Source organism: Elephantulus edwardii, unplaced genomic scaffold (genome assembly GCF_000299155.1).
Source record: "Elephantulus edwardii isolate Elephantulus edwardi_28Jun2011 unplaced genomic scaffold, EleEdw1.0 scaffold00172, whole genome shotgun sequence".
Lineage (NCBI taxonomy): Eukaryota > Metazoa > Chordata > Mammalia > Macroscelidea > Macroscelididae > Elephantulus > Elephantulus edwardii.
In genome coordinates, this window is record NW_006399922.1 from 2058633 (window position 1) to 2074070 (window position 15438).

Here is a 15438-nt window from a genome sequence, read left to right on the forward strand (position 1 = left end):
TGACTCAAAATGCCCCATGCCAGTCCATCTCATCTCTCCAGTGCCTAGTATGTTAATATTTATGCGTTCCATTTCTTTCTTAACAATTTCTAATTTTCCTACATTTGTGGTTCTCACATTCCATGTTCCAATTAATGTGCTTAGCTTTTGGAAAAAAAAGTTAGAGGTTCAGATCCTGCGCCCCCCACCCCTACCCACATCCCAGCCAGGTACTTTGGAAGACAAGGCCAGTGGTCTGTTTTCAGAAAACGGCCACTGAAAACCCTGTGGGGCAGACTTCTCTGACACACATAGGTCATAAGGTGGAAATGATTGAACACCAACTGCTAGACGTCAGTTTTTAACTTGAGTTAAAAAGTAACACAGCAAAAGGCTCCTCATCCGGCTCTCCCATTCTAGGAGAGAAGGGGACAGAGGTATATATGTGTGAATGGAACTATTTGTCCAGCTGTAATTTCTTATTTCTCTTTAAGTATGGCTGTAAAGAGACAGGTGGTTGCTGAGAAGGGTTTCTGAGGTTTCGTTTCTGTTAAATTTATTTTATAATGGTAAGTTTTTAGAATAATGGACTGACAAACCCTCAGAGCTAAATTGGGGGCAAGCGGAACTGAACTTGTTTGGACAAGAGAAGTAAGAAATGGCCCTCCTGAGAAAATGAATTCACTTGAGACTATTGTTGGGTACCACTGAGTCAGAACGGACCCTTAGCTGACTCCAGCAGGTTTTCCGAGGCTGTTAATTGAAAGGGAGGTTACTGTCCATCCTTCTCCTATGGAGCAGCTGGTGGATTTGAACCACAAACTTTCCGATTGCTGTGCACCATTTTACCAGGAGGACACCAGAGCCACACTTAACAGGGAATGAGGAAATAGTTAAACACAATTACAGTTTACAGACATTCACTAATGATAAGATACTCTGAGTAGAAAACCATTAGGGTCTTTCCTCCTTTCAGTTCTCTTCATTGTAAATAGTTGGTAAAGGTTAAGTGATCATGTGTACATCTGTGTGCACAATTCAAGTATATTTATGTAAAATGGAAACATTTTATCATTTCTAAACAAACATGGAGAGGAGAGAAAGTGGAATGGTCAATCAATCCAGAGGAAAATAAGAGAACACAAAGAGAAATTGCCAAGAAAAAGCATGTAATAAAATGATAGCTATAAATCCAAGTATCATCAGTAATGACAGCAGGAAATGTAAATGGATAAAATGAACAATTAAAAGACAATACTGTCAAAGTCAGATTCTACTTATAGGTGATATGTATAAAGAACAAATATAAAGGAAGATAAAATAATAGAAAAAATTTCCATGTAAATCCAGCATGTTGGTAAGATTTAATTCGTAAGGAAGATGTAATACTATGTTCATGTACTTGGTGACATAGTTAAAATTAGAGATGCAAAAATCAGTAACCCTTCATAAAATCCAGTTTCTTTATTGGTGAAAAAAATTTATTAGCAATTTAGGAAATGAGAGGAAAACTTCCTTACCTTAACAGGACAATGTTTACAAAAACGTACACCAAGTATCTATTTTATTGTGATGCATTTAATGCTTTCCTTTTGAAATGGGGTCAAGCAAGAAGAGTGTACCCCATCTTTTTATTATTTTATTCAAATATTAAATGGCACATTAAAGGAAGATAGAGGAAATAGACTCAAATCTGTGGTTTCTTCAGAGATAAGACTACAAATAGAAAATCCATAGATTACAAATGTTCTGAAGTAAAGGTAAAAAAAGTTGATGGAAACTCAGTAGAAGGTCAGCTCTGAGTCAGAACTGACTGGAATAAAGTGAGTTTGAGAGGAAGGCGCAGGATAAAACAGATTTCAGATCTTTTGCTCATAGGGTCACTGTGAGTCATACTCAGCTAACAACCACCACCACCAACCCCCCTCCTCCCCAGTTTACGTTTATTAAAAAAAAAATCATTGTTGCATAATACCTCCACACCCTCAGTGCACTCTACTATGCGCCTCTTATTGTGGCCAATGCCTAATCATACATTCCTTTTAAATAATTTTTTCCTTCATCTATTCCAATGCAGTGTTCATTATTTATCCCCTCTTTTTTTAATTTCCTGTCAACCCTGTCAGTGATGTTTTATAACACTGTTGTTATACAGTGACCGAGATACTTCACTCAGCATAGTGTCCTCCAGGGTCACCCATTTTGTATAATATTTCATGAGTTCCTTGTTTTTAAATGCAGCATAGTATTCCATTGTGTGAATATACCAGAGCTTCTCTATCCATTTGTTGATGGACACTTAGGGTTGTTTCCGGCTCTTTGCTGTTGTGAACAAAGCTGCAGTAAACATGGGTGTGCATATATCTGCTTGGGTGGCAGTTATGGTTTCTTTAGGGTATATTCCTAGTAGTGGAATTGCAGGGTAGATGGTATTTATTTCTATTTGCAACTTTTTGAGAAAGCGCCATACTGCTTTCCATAGTGGTTGCACCAGTTTACCCTCCCACCAGTAAGAATAGCAAAATTTAACAGAACAGCAAACAACAAATGCTGGTGAGGTTGTGGATAAACTGGAACCCTTATTCAAATGGTATTTCTATTTCCAACTTTGAGAAAGGGTCATACTGCCTTCCATTGTGGTTGCACCATTTTATACTCCATCAGTGAATAAGGATTTCAGTCTCTCCACAACCTCACCAGCATTTGTTGTTTGCTGCTCTGTTAAACTTTGCTGTTGTTATTGGGGTGAGATGATATCTCATAGTTATGATTTGCATTTCTCTTAGAGCTAGGGATTTCGAACATTTCTACATGTGTTTGCCATCAGAATGTCTTCTTTCGTGAAGTGTCTATTCATATTTTGTACTCATTCTGTGATTGGGTTGTTTACCTTTTTCATGTTGAGGGGATAGAATATTCTGTAAATTCTAGATATGAGTCCCTTATCACATATGTCATTACAAATATTTTTGCCAGTCTTTGGGCTTCCTTTTTACCTTGATGGGAATTTTTTTGATGCGCTTAGGGATTTGATTCTTAGAATGCCCCATTCATCTATTCTCTCCTGGGTGAAAGTTTTTCAAGATTCTTAGAAGACTTCATATTGTGGATTAGGGTTTCTATTGAGTTTTTCCAGGCTTTTCTCTAATGAAGTTTATATTCCTTGATTTTACTCCTAGGTCCTTGATCCACCTTGACTATGGTCTGAAGTGTGGGTTTTGCTTCAGTTTTCTACAGGTAGTTTTCCAGTTTTGCCAACAACATTTGTTAAAAGTGGCTTATTTCCCCACTTAACTGATTTTGTCTCCTTGTAAAAAATCAGTTGACCATATGTAGATGAGCTGATTTCTGGGTTCCTAATTCTGCTTCACTGATTTATGTTTCTGTCACTTTACCAGTACCATTCTGTGTAGTAGGATTTGAGATAACATAGTGAGATGCCTCCTATCTTGTTTCTCTTTTTTTACTTATTCAGGGATTCAGGTTTTTTTTATTCCAGATAAAATTGAAAATTTTCTTCTTTATCTCGTTGAAGATCGAAATTGGTATTTGTTTGGGATTGCATTGAGCTTGTAGACTGCCTTTGGTAGAATTGTCATTTTCACAATATTGAGTCTTCCTACCCATGAGCATGGTATATTCTTCCATTTTTCCATGTCTCTTTTTGTTATAGTAATGTTTTATAATTTTCTTTGAAATAGTTCTTTTGTGTTAGTAGTTAGATTTACTCACAAGTATTTAATCTTTTTTTTTTTTAAATTACTTGCTGTGTGCTGTCGAATCAGAGCCAACTGGCACAGGAGGAGATTGCCCCTCCTTCTCCAGTGGAGCATCTGGTGGATTCAAACTGCAGGCCTTTGAGACTATAGTGCAACTTCTTGCCACTAGGCCACCAGAGCTCCAAGTACTTAATCTTATGGTTAGCTTTTGTGATGGGTATTGTTTTTCTTAGCTCCATTTCTGTATTCTCTTAGCCACTATAAAGAAATCCAATTGATTTTTTAATATTGATCTTTTCTTCTGCCACTTTGCTGAATCAATTTCCTTGCTGAGTCTTTTCTGAGTATACTATCATATCATCCGCATATAGAGATAATTTTGCCTTCTCTTTGACAATTTGGATACCTCTCATTTCCTTGTCTTATTGCTATCGCTGAGACTTTGAACACAGTATTGAATAGGAGAGGTGATAATGGGCATTCTTGCCTAGGTCATATTCTGAAAGGGAATGACTTTATTTTCTCTCCATTGAGAACAATGTTGGTTATTGGTTTTGCGTATATCCTTTTTACTATGTTGAGGAAATTCCCCTCTGTTCTCATTTTGTTGAGTGTTTTAATCAGGGAAGGGCCTTAGATTTTGTCAAAGGCCTTTTCTGCATCAATTGATAGGGTCATGTTCTTGTTCAACCAACAACAATCTGTGTAATTTATCACATTAACAATGCAAAGAACAAGAACATGACCCTATCAGTTGATGCAGAAAAGGCCTTTGACAAAATCTAAGGCCTTCCTGTTAAGAGTTCCACTTGGTCATGGTGATTTTTTTTTTAATGTTATCATTGGATTCTTTGGTCAGGATTTTATTTAGGATTTTTGCATATATGTTCATGAGAGATACTGGAAGATAGTTTTCTATTTTGGTGGTGTCTTTACCTGACTTTGGTATTGAGGATATGTTTACTGGGAGAATTCCATCTTTTTTGATTTTATGAAATTCTTTATGTAGAACTGGTGACAATCTGGTCCAGGGCTTTTATTTGTTGGAAGTTGTTTTATTACCTGTTCAGTTTCTTCTTTTTTAAATGAATCTGTTCAGGTCTTCTACTTCCATTTGTCAGTTTAGGTTGGTTGTGAGTTTCTAAGTATTTGTCCATTTCCTCTAGGTTTTCATATTTGAGTATAGTTTTTCATAATATTCCATTGTTAACCTTTTAATTTTAGGTGGTTCTATTGTGTCATTGCCCCTTTTATCTCTTAGATTATTTGTCTTTTCCTTTGTTAGTTTTGTTAGTGGTTTGATTTTTATTGACCTTTTTGAAGAACCCACTTGTGGTCTTTTTGATGGTTTCAGTTGTTTTTGTTTTCTATTTCATTTATTTCTGCCCTAAGTTTTGTAATTTCAGTTTTTTTATAGGCTCTGGGTTTTCTTGCTGTTCTTTTTCAGCTTGTTGTTTTTTCTTCCCTTGAGGTGTTTGCTTATTGCTATAAATTGACCTCTAATTATTGCTTTGACTGTTTCCCAGCAGTTTTGGCAAGTTGTGCTTTCACTGTCATTTGTTTCAAGAAATTTTTTTATTCTATTACCTATTTAAACTAAAACTGCATTGGGTTAGTCAGCTGTGAGGGACCTCTCAAGAGTACTGAAGAGCAATGACGTCAAGCTAGAGACTAAGGTGTGCCTGATCCAGGCTACAGTCTTTGCAATTACATGCTATGTATGCATCAGAGAGTTGGACAGCGAATAGGGATGATAGAAAGAAAATTGATGCCTTTGAGCTGTGGTGCTGGAGAAGAGTGTTGAATATACCATGGACTGCTAGGAGAACAAACTGGTTTGTCCTTGAGAGGGTGAAGCCAGAATGCTCCTTGGGAGTCAAGGATTCTGAAGTTTCATCTGACATACTTTGGACATGTTGCAAGGTCCTTGGAGAGGGACATCATGTTTGGGAGAGTGGAGGGACGGTGCAGGAAAGGAAGACCCTTGATGAGATGGATCGATTCTGTGAGTGGAGTGGTTGGAATGAGTGTGTTTGAGATGGCGAGGTTGGCACAGGATAGAACGGCATGTAAGACTCTTGTACATAGGGTCGCTATGAGTCGCAAGCGACTTGATGGCACATAACAACAACAAACAATAACAATTACCTATTTATGGTCAAGCAAGGTGTTGCTGAGCTACCAAATATATTTCTCTTTTATCCTCTTGTGATTAATTTCTCATTTTGGAGCATTATGGTCAGAGAAAATGCTTTGTATTATTTGTGTTTTTTAATTTATTGATGCTTGCTTTGTGACCTAAATGTGATCTGTTCTGAAGAATGCTCCATGAACAATGGAAAAGAAGGTATACTGTACTTTTTTTGAGACTGAGTTGGTTTATTTTGTGGTTTAATTCTTCAGCATCTTTGTTGTGTTTCTTTCTGGTGCTTTCTTTTTTTGAGAGTGGTGTATTGTAATTGCCTACTACTTTTGTGGTGGTGTTTATTTTTTTCAGTTCTGCTAACATTTACTTTGTGTATTTTGCAGCTCTATCATCCACTTCCTAAACAGCATGCCTTTGGAATCTCTATTAACTTTGATAAATTATGATAGTTCTAAAGACTTCAGGCCTTTTGTTCATAGAGTTTCTATGAGTTGTGCTCGACTGCAGTTAACAACATCATCATCATCATCATCTGATACACAGATAATTATTATGGTTAAGTCTTCTTGTTCAGTTGACCCTTTATATAGTGACCTTCCTTGTACTTTGTGATGGTTTTTATGTTGAAGTCTATTTCATTAGAGCTTAATATTGCTACTTATGCTTTTTTCTGGTTGCCATTTCCTTGGTAATTTCGCCCCCACCCTTTTTAGTCTTTATTTTCACTTTTCAGTTGTGGCTCTTTTATACAGAATATTGATGGGGTTTTGTATTTTATCCAATCTGCTATTCTTTTTCTCTTCACTTGTGCATTTTAAACATTCACATTATTGAGAGGCAAGAGTTTATTGCTGTCATTTTGTAGAGTTCTTTTTGGTGGTGTTGGTGGTTACTTCAGTCTGTCCTGCTTTCTGTGGCATCTCCATAAGGACTTCTTTCCGTGTTTCCTGCAGTGGTGGTTTTGTTTTGCTGGGTACAGTGTTCTTGGTTGACAGTTGTATTCTTTGAGTGTTTGGTATATGCTAATTCACTGTCTTCTTATTTGGGGTTTGTTTTTTTTTAATTTTTTCGGTGTGCACTTTTATTCAACTGGTCTCAAGTCAGTGTACAGGTAAAGCCCTGGCTGCCTCCACATCTCAGCCACCCCAGGGAGACCAAAAGCCTTCATATTTCTAGAGTTGAGGGAAAGGGCAAGGGACCCAAAAAAGTAGGGCCACTAATGGCTGACTATTGAAAAAAAAACACCAAAAACTAAAGAACAAGTATTAAGGCGGAAGATTTTTTTAACAACAACAAAAAAACCTGGTTAAGGTATAATTTACATAAAAGCAATGCTCCCTGCCACCCCGTCCGTGCGTGGACCCGGGTGAGGGATGGGGCTTTTCTGCTTAGGGGAAGGGAGAGGCTTCTGGAAAGGCCGGAGCTTCCTGTCACATCGCCATGTTGATTATTTGGAATGACTATTTAAAAAAAAAAAAAAAGAGAACAATGTACAATCAAAGTCCTGGGCCACATTGGAGAACTGGGGGGATTCTTGCTTCACACCAACTGCTGTCACCCTCACTGTTCCAGTTTTTAAATCCTGAGTCAAGCGCCAAAAAAAAAAAAATTAAAAAATTTAAAAAAGAAACAAAAAAGTAACAAATAAAGCCATGCCAATTCTCATCCTTTGTTTTTTTTTCTGCGCAAGTTAGGTTTATCAAGAAAGGGTGTAACGCAACTAAACAGTCCGCCTAGAAGCATTTGCGGTGGATGATGGAGGGGCCAGATTCGTTGTACTCCTGCTTGCTGATCTACATCTGCTGGAAGGTGGACAGGGAGGCCAGGATGGAGCCGCCGATCCACACGGAGTATTTGCGCTCAGGGGGAGCGATGATCTTGATCTTCATTGTGCTGGGGGCCAGTGCTGTGATCTCCTTCTGCATCCTGTCGGCGATGCCTGGGTAAATGGTGGTCCCGCCAGACAGCACTGTGTTGGCGTAGAGGTCCTTGCGGATGTCAACATCACACTTCATGATGGAGTTGAAGGTAGTTTCATGGATGCCCCAAGACTCCATGCCCAGGAAGGAGGGCTGGAAGAGTGCCTCGGGGCAGCGGAAACGCTCATTGCCGATGGTGAGGACCTGCCCATAGGTTAGCTCCTAGCTCTTCTCCAAGGAGGAAGAGGAAGCCACCGTGGCCATCTCCTGCTCGAAGTCCAGGACAACGTAACAGAGTTTCTCCTTGAGGTCATGCACAATTTCCCGCTCAGCCGTGGTGGTGAAGCTGTAGCCTCGCTCAGCCGTGGTGGTGAAGCTGTAGCCTCGCTCTGTGAGGATCTTCATGAGGTAGTCCGTCAGGTCCCGGCCAGCCAGGTCCAGACGCAGGATGGCATGGGGGCGGGCGTACCCCTCATAGATGGCCACAGTGTGGGTGACCCCATCACCAGAATCCATCACAATGTCAGTGGTTCGGCCAGAGGCATACAGGGACAGCACGGCCTGGATGGCGACGTACATGGCAGGGGTGTTGAAGGTCTCGAACATGATCTGGGTCATCTTCTCCTGGTTAGCCTTGGGGTTCAGGGGGGCCTCTGTCAGCAGCACAGGGTGCTCTTCGGGGGCCACACCAAGCTCGTTGTAGAAGGTGTGGTGCCAGATCTCCATGTCATCCCAGTTGGTGACAATGCCGTGCTCGATGGGGTACTTGAGGGTCAAGATGCCTCTCTTGCTCTGAGCTTCGTCTCCCACGTAGGAGTCCTTCTGGCCCATGCCCACCATCACGCCCTGGTGCCGAGGGCGCCCCACAATGGAGGGGAAGACAGCCCTGGGGGGCGTCGACGCCCACGAAGCCGGCCTTGCACATGCCGGAGCCATTGTAGACCACGAGCGCAGTGATGTCATCATCCATGGTGAGCTGGGGGTGGCGGGTGTGAACTGGCGGCGGTGACTATGCGAAGGGGCCTGTGCTCCAGGGCGGACGAGGTGTCGGCTGTTCCTTATTTGGTTTTTGCTGAGAAATTGGCACTTAATATTATTTGCTGTCCTTTATAGGTTACTTTTTGTTGCTCCCTAACTCCTGTCAGAATTCTCTCCTTATTTTGGTTCTGCTAAATTTGGCTATGATATGCCTAGGTAATTGTCTTTTTGGGTCTATTCTGTATAGTCTCTCAGCCTCTTGTGTATATATATATTCTTCATTCTTCATTCTGCCTGGGAAGTTTTCTTCTAGTAATTCTGCCAGAACTTTCTTGGTGCCTCTACTACTTCTTGTTCTAGGATTCCAATTATATACATGTTATTCCTCTTGATAGTGTCCTTTGCTTCTTTTTCCTTACTTTTTGATTCTGCTTTTTTAGCAGATCAGTGCTGAATATTCCATCTTCTGTTTTGCTGGTTCTGTACTCTGTCTCTTAATGCTGCTCATGTGTCCTAACATGTAACAGCATCTGACACATTGGTTCTCATATCCTGGATTTTGGTTTCTTGTTTTCTCAGAGCCTCTTATGCCTTGTTTATATGCATTATATTGAATTTTTTATTTTATTATGGTTTTCTTACAAAGTTGATATGTTTCACACTATTTATTCACATTTTTTTGGTACATTCTCATGCATTATATTTTATAAAATTAATCATTGTTGGACCTTGCTCATCAGTATCCTGTTTTTTTGCCCAGATCCTTCCTATTTATTACCCCCTCCCTCCACCCACTAAACTCTGCAACCCTGGTTTCACCTTTACCCATCCTCAAGTTTGGGCATGTGGCCAGAAGAGACTGGTCCTTGGAGAAGGACATCAAGTTGGAAGGGTGGAGAGATAGTGCAGGAGAGGAAGACTGCAGATGAGATGATTGATACAGTGGGGCATTGGGGGTTGGTGTGTCGGAATTAGTGAGATTGGTTCAGAACAGGGCAGGGTTCAGAGCTGCTTTACATAGGGTCTCAAGCAACTCACTGGCCCATAACAACAACAGTAGGTTTTGAGAACAGGGAGAGCTATGCCTTCCACTTAATTTTTGTTTTTTTCAAAAGTGCTTTGCTTATTTAAGGTCTCTTTCCTTTCCACATAAACTTACCAATTGCCTTTCTTATCTCTTTGAAAAATGAATTTGGTGTCTGTGTTGGGATTGCGTTCAACATGCAGAATGCTTTTGGTAGGATTGTCATCTTCACTATATTGACTCTTCATATCCATGATCAGGGAACATTTTTCCATTTATTTACGTCTCTTACTGTTTCTTGCAGTAGTGTTTTGTAGTTTTCTTTGTTAAGATCTTTTGTGTCTCAATTGGCAGCATCATAATAAATGGTGAAGAGATTGAGATTGTAAACAGCTTTAGTTTGCTTGGCTCCACAATAAAAACTCTTGGCACCAGCAGCCAGGAAATTAAAAGACGTATTATTACATTGAGAGAGTCTGCTGTCAGAGACCTCTCCAGAGTACTGAAGAGCAGTGGTGTCAGTCTGGAGACTAAGGTGCGCCTGATCCAGGCCATGCTCTTAGCAATTACTTGCTATGCATCAGAGAGCTGAACAGTAACTAGGGATGATAGAAGAATTATTGATGCCTTTGAGCTCTGGAGAAGAGTACTGGATATATCATGGACTGCTAAGAGAATAAACAAGTTTGTCCTTGAGAGGGTGAGACCAGGCTGCTCCTTGGAGGCAAGGATTCTGAAGCTTTCTCTGACATACTTTGGACATGTTGCAAGGCAGGATCAGTCCTTGGAGAGGGATGGCATGCTTGGGAGGGTAGAGGGACATCACAGGAGATGGAATGATTCAGTGACTGGGGTAATGGGTGTAGGTGTGTAAGAGACAGTAAGATTGGAACAGTATAGAGCAGATTTTAGGGCTGTGGTACATAGGGTCGCTATGAGTTGCAGGCAACTCAATGGCACATTACAACAATCAACAACTGAGGTTTATTCCTAAGTATCTCAATTTGTGGTTGGATATTTTAAATGGTATTGCTTTCTTAATAGTTTCCTTTTCTGTCTCCTTTCTTACTGAAGAGGAATCTCAGTTGTTTTTGTATATTGATTTTATATCCTGCTCTTCTACTAACTAGTTTTACTAGGTCTTAAGAGTTTTATTGTTGAGTCCTTGGGGTTTTCTGTGTACATTATCATATCATCTGTATACAGGAACAGTTTTACTATCTTTTTTGCCAATTTGAATGCCTTTTAATTCCTTCTTGTTGTACTGCCCTACCAAGTATTTCCAATAAAGTACTGAATAGGAGTAATGAAAGTAAACATCCTTGTCTGGTCTCTATTTTCAAGAAACGTTTAGTTTCTCTATTGAGAATGACATTAGCTCTTGGTTTTGTGTGTATACTTTTCACTATTTTAAGGAAATGCTCTTCTATTCAGTTTTGCTAATTGTTTTAATTAGGAAGGAGTGCTGGATTTTGTCAAAGGCCTTTTCTGTGTCAGCTGACAGGATTATTTGTGTGTGGTTCTTTGCTTTATTGATGAGGAATTAGATTTTTTTTTTAATGTTAAACCATCTTTGCATACTTGTTATGAATCCCACTTTATCCGATTTTTTTTTTTAATGTGCTGTTGGATTCTTTTGGCCAGGATTTTTGTATCTATACTCATTAGAGATAGTATATATTGTTTTCTTTTTTGGTAATGTCTTTGCCTGATTTTGGTATTGGGGTTATGTTTGCTTCATAGAATGACTCTGGAAGTGTTCTTTTTCTATTTTTTAAAATAATAAAGTAGAATTGGTGAAAGATCTCTGAATGGTAGAATTGAGCTGTGATGCCATCCTTTCTGTGTGTGTATTTCTATGACCTACTCAGTTTCTTCTTTTGTGATGGGTCTCTTCAAGTGTTCCATCTCTGTCATTCTGGGTAGGGTGCGAGTTTCAAGGAATTTGGCCATTTCCTTTGAGTTTTCAAATTTACTAAAGTACAGCTTTTCATGCTATTCTGATATTATAGATTTAATTTTATTTGGCTCAGTTGTGATGTCACCTCTATTTATTTGAGTAGTATGTATGTTCTCTTTTGTTAAGTTAGCAAATGGTTTGTCAATTTTATTAACCCTTGTGAAGAACCAGATTCTGGTTTTATTGGTGGTTTCAATTGTCCCAACTGTTGTTTTTATAATTTTCTTTCTTCTAGAGGCTGTGGGACTGATTGTTGTTCATCTTAGATGTGGAATTAGATTGTTGCATCCTAGGTTTAGCCTTGTTGTATTTTCACTATCATTTGTTTCAAGGAACTTTTTTATTTCTTCTGTAACCCATTTATGTTCTAGTAAAGTGTTATTTAGCTTCCATGTGAGTAGTTGTAAGCTTTACCCTGTTGGTAATTCTACTTTTATGGCATTGTGGTCTGAGAAGATATTTTGCAGTATCTGAATTTTTAATTTGTTGAGGCTTGCTTTGTGTCCTAATACATGATCAGTTCTGGAGTATGTACTATGTGCACTTGAGAAGAAAAGTAAAGTGGTTTATGGTATGGTGCAGTACTCTGAATACATCCACAAGACCCATTAGGCTGATTGTATATTTTAGATTTTCTGTATCTTTGTTCATTTTCTTTTGAGTTGACCTTTCCTTTGTTTAGAGTGGTGTATTAAAGTCTCTTACTTTTGTTGTATGACCTTTTTCCGTCTTCAAGTCTTTATTTTGCAGGTCTATTATTTGGTGTATAGATGCTGACCAAAGTTACACCTTCTTGGCATACTGTAACTTTAATAATTATACAATGCCCTTCCTTATCATTTACAGTGGTTTTCATCCTGAAATCTATTTTATCAGTAGCTGTTCAAAGAATTCCACTTTGATGTCTTTCTTCTAGTTCCTGGTTTCTGTCTCTGGGGTATTCACTTTATTTATAGTTTCCATTCTTCACTTATTTTACTGTCTTTCCCAGCTGTTCATGTCACCATGAACTTCACTGTTCTTGATTCCACGTCAGTCTGTTTCTTCTGCCTCTGTGTCTCTGGGGTGTTCATTTGGTCTGCAATACCCTCTGCTTTAAGTGAAGGCTTAATTTTTTTTTTCCACAATGTTTGAAGCTGCCTGCTGCTTTCTTAACTATGTGAAGTTTTTCTCAGTCTGTGGTAGGATGTTTCTGTGGTATATGCATAGGTTGTTAATAGTTTGTTAATATTATTTATTAGTTGCAGACTTAAAATGTTCCCTTTATGAGGGAGGGCAACTTGTTATCTCAGGAGTCCTTTCTAGCCTGTGCAGTGGGAAATCTCCCCATTCCCAAGGTCCTTCAACTTCAGTTTGTACTGCAGTGCAGCCCTGCTGGAATCTCACCAGACTGGTGACACCTCTTCTAAAGTTTGGAAGTGTCCTTGGAGGTGGTGCACACAAAAGCCAGAGACCACATTCCCATGGCTGGCAGCTGTAGCCTCTTCCTGTTTCTGGCCACCCTCTCAGTTCTCGCGAGTAGGTTCATGGGGATTTATCCAGCCTGTGCCCACATCTTTCTTGGTGAAGATGAAAGCAAAGACCACCTTCCCCTGGCAGGCAACTGCACTCTTATCAGTGTGGGGTTGATGTTGCAGGGCCCTACCTGTCTACCTGTTTCTGACTGGCTGCCCTCCAGTTTGGGAGTTTTGAGTTAGAACAAAGTAAAAAGAATTACATTGTAAAATATATGTAACTGGTTTCTGGTGTTTGTCACATTCTCATATATTTTTCCCTTTGTTTTTTAATTAAAGAAAGGGTGGCTTTTTTGTTGATCTCTTCGTAAGAGTATCTAACCAAGTTGCAGTCAACATGTACAAGCAACTGGGCTACAGTGTCTACAGAACGGTCATAGAGTACTACTCAGCCAGCAATGGGGAGCCCGATGAGGACGCGTATGGTAAGCTCCTTCCTGCATGGTGGATGCCCAGATGGGTACTGTCCACCTACTGACTGAGTACTCCAGTATTTTAATATACTTAAAAGAATCACAGTTACAGATCTGCTATTTTACTAACAATCTGTCAAAAGAGCAACTGTGAGAAGCTGGGTTCAGGGTGGGGCTTGGCCGGTGCCCAGTTGTTTCTGTTTGGATCTCGTGGAAGTGTGAGAATGGAACTTCTTAGGATAGTTTTACCTCAACACTTTAACTTTTACAAGGCTTAGTGTTTGGGTACTTACTTTAACTTTTGCTTTTTAACAGATATGCGGAAAGCACTTTCCAGGGACACAGAGAAGAAATCCATCATACCACTACCTCACCCTGTGAGGCCAGAGGACATTGAATAACTGTGTGCAGTGGTTCTCAGGCAGATGCTCCTGCGTTTATAAAGGACAACTAGTGGAGCTCCATTAGGAGGAAGTTAGTCATCAAGAAAATAACAGGCCTTAACATTTAAAACCAATCTTACTGTTTCTCATTAGCAATATCATACCTAAAAAGCTGTTCAAAGGAGCCTTAGAACAAGGGTTAAATGCTGAACTGCTAACTCAAAGGATGGCGGTTTTAATCCACCATTGATTCTATGGGGGAAAGACCCAGGGGTCTCCTCCTGTAAAGGTCATGGCTCAGGAAACCCCAGGAGGCAGTCTGTTCTGTCAGGTAGGGCTTCAGGGAGATGACATCAACTCAGTGACAAAACACAGCTGCTGACGGTAGTAAAATTCATTCCAGAAAGTAGCCAGGTTAGGAGATACTCCATCATGGCTAGGAATATTCGCCAAATGGCAGGGGGAATTTCTGTAATCTCCTTCTAAATTTTATGCCTAAGAACCACTGCTCCTCATGTATTCTTTTTTAAAAATTGCTGATTAAAACTTTAAAAAGCATATAGGATAGATATGAATTTAATTAACATGTATAATAAAACACACTGCAAATTTTTTGGAAGTGTAATGGCCATTTATAAAACGAAACCAGAACTGAGAAAAGTCATCATTCAGGATGTGTTGTTTCTCTTAATAAAGTTATTATGATTTTACATGATGTTCAGCACACCTGAAATATCCTGGCCCAGCATGCAGACATCTTTCCCGTTGTAGGCAGGGTTCTTCCCAGTTACCTATTTCAAACTCTTGGTCCCTAAAACTGGTATGTTTCAAAATACATTACCTAAATCTTGCCTTTCTGAATATAGAGATGCTGAGCTTTTGTTTCCCAAAGGAGAGACACAATCTTAATTCCTAAGGATAAAACTAGATTATTTCCAGCCCTGTATTTTCTTATGTAGTCTAAAACTCCACTGAGTGATTTTTATGTAAGTGATTTTCCTGTTGACTTATTTTGGTAGAATTTAGGAATAGAAAGGAATCCTGTATGTTCTTCCTTGAGATGCTAACTTTTTCCTTCCTGTGCTTCTCACTTGTCAGGGTAGTTCTTATGCTGAGTATATGAGCTGCAGTTTTTTCTTACACACACACACCCCTCTTCCTCCCTCCTCAGTTCTATGATTAAGTCACTTATATCAGCACTGTGACCTGGTTTCATTTCAACCCTTTAAATCATCAAAGTATATTAAGATTTTAAATACTTGCTAACTAGATCTCATTACTTAATAAATCTGGCACCCCACCAGCAGATACTGTCTGGTGAACCCAGACTTGCCTTTTATCCTAATGATTTCATTGTCCCCATACTGCATCTTATGGTAAGAACTTACCAACATAACTGATTT

At 39.4% G+C, this 15438-nt stretch overlaps 1 protein-coding gene and 1 pseudogene across 1 annotated transcript in view; one reads left to right on the forward strand and one right to left on the reverse strand.

The window, feature by feature from the left end:
• NAA20 (N(alpha)-acetyltransferase 20, NatB catalytic subunit) overlaps nt 1-14053 on the forward strand; it is a 45490-nt gene extending 31437 nt beyond the window's left edge. The window contains exons 5-6 of the mRNA XM_006895647.1: nt 13519-13664; nt 13968-14053. Of these exons, the coding sequence (XP_006895709.1) occupies nt 13519-13664; nt 13968-14053 (232 nt within the window). The remainder of the gene's footprint in view (nt 1-13518; nt 13665-13967) is intronic.
• Nucleotides 7578-8736, reverse strand: LOC102847776 (annotated as a pseudogene).
• Nucleotides 14054-15438: the final 1385 nt, after the last annotated feature.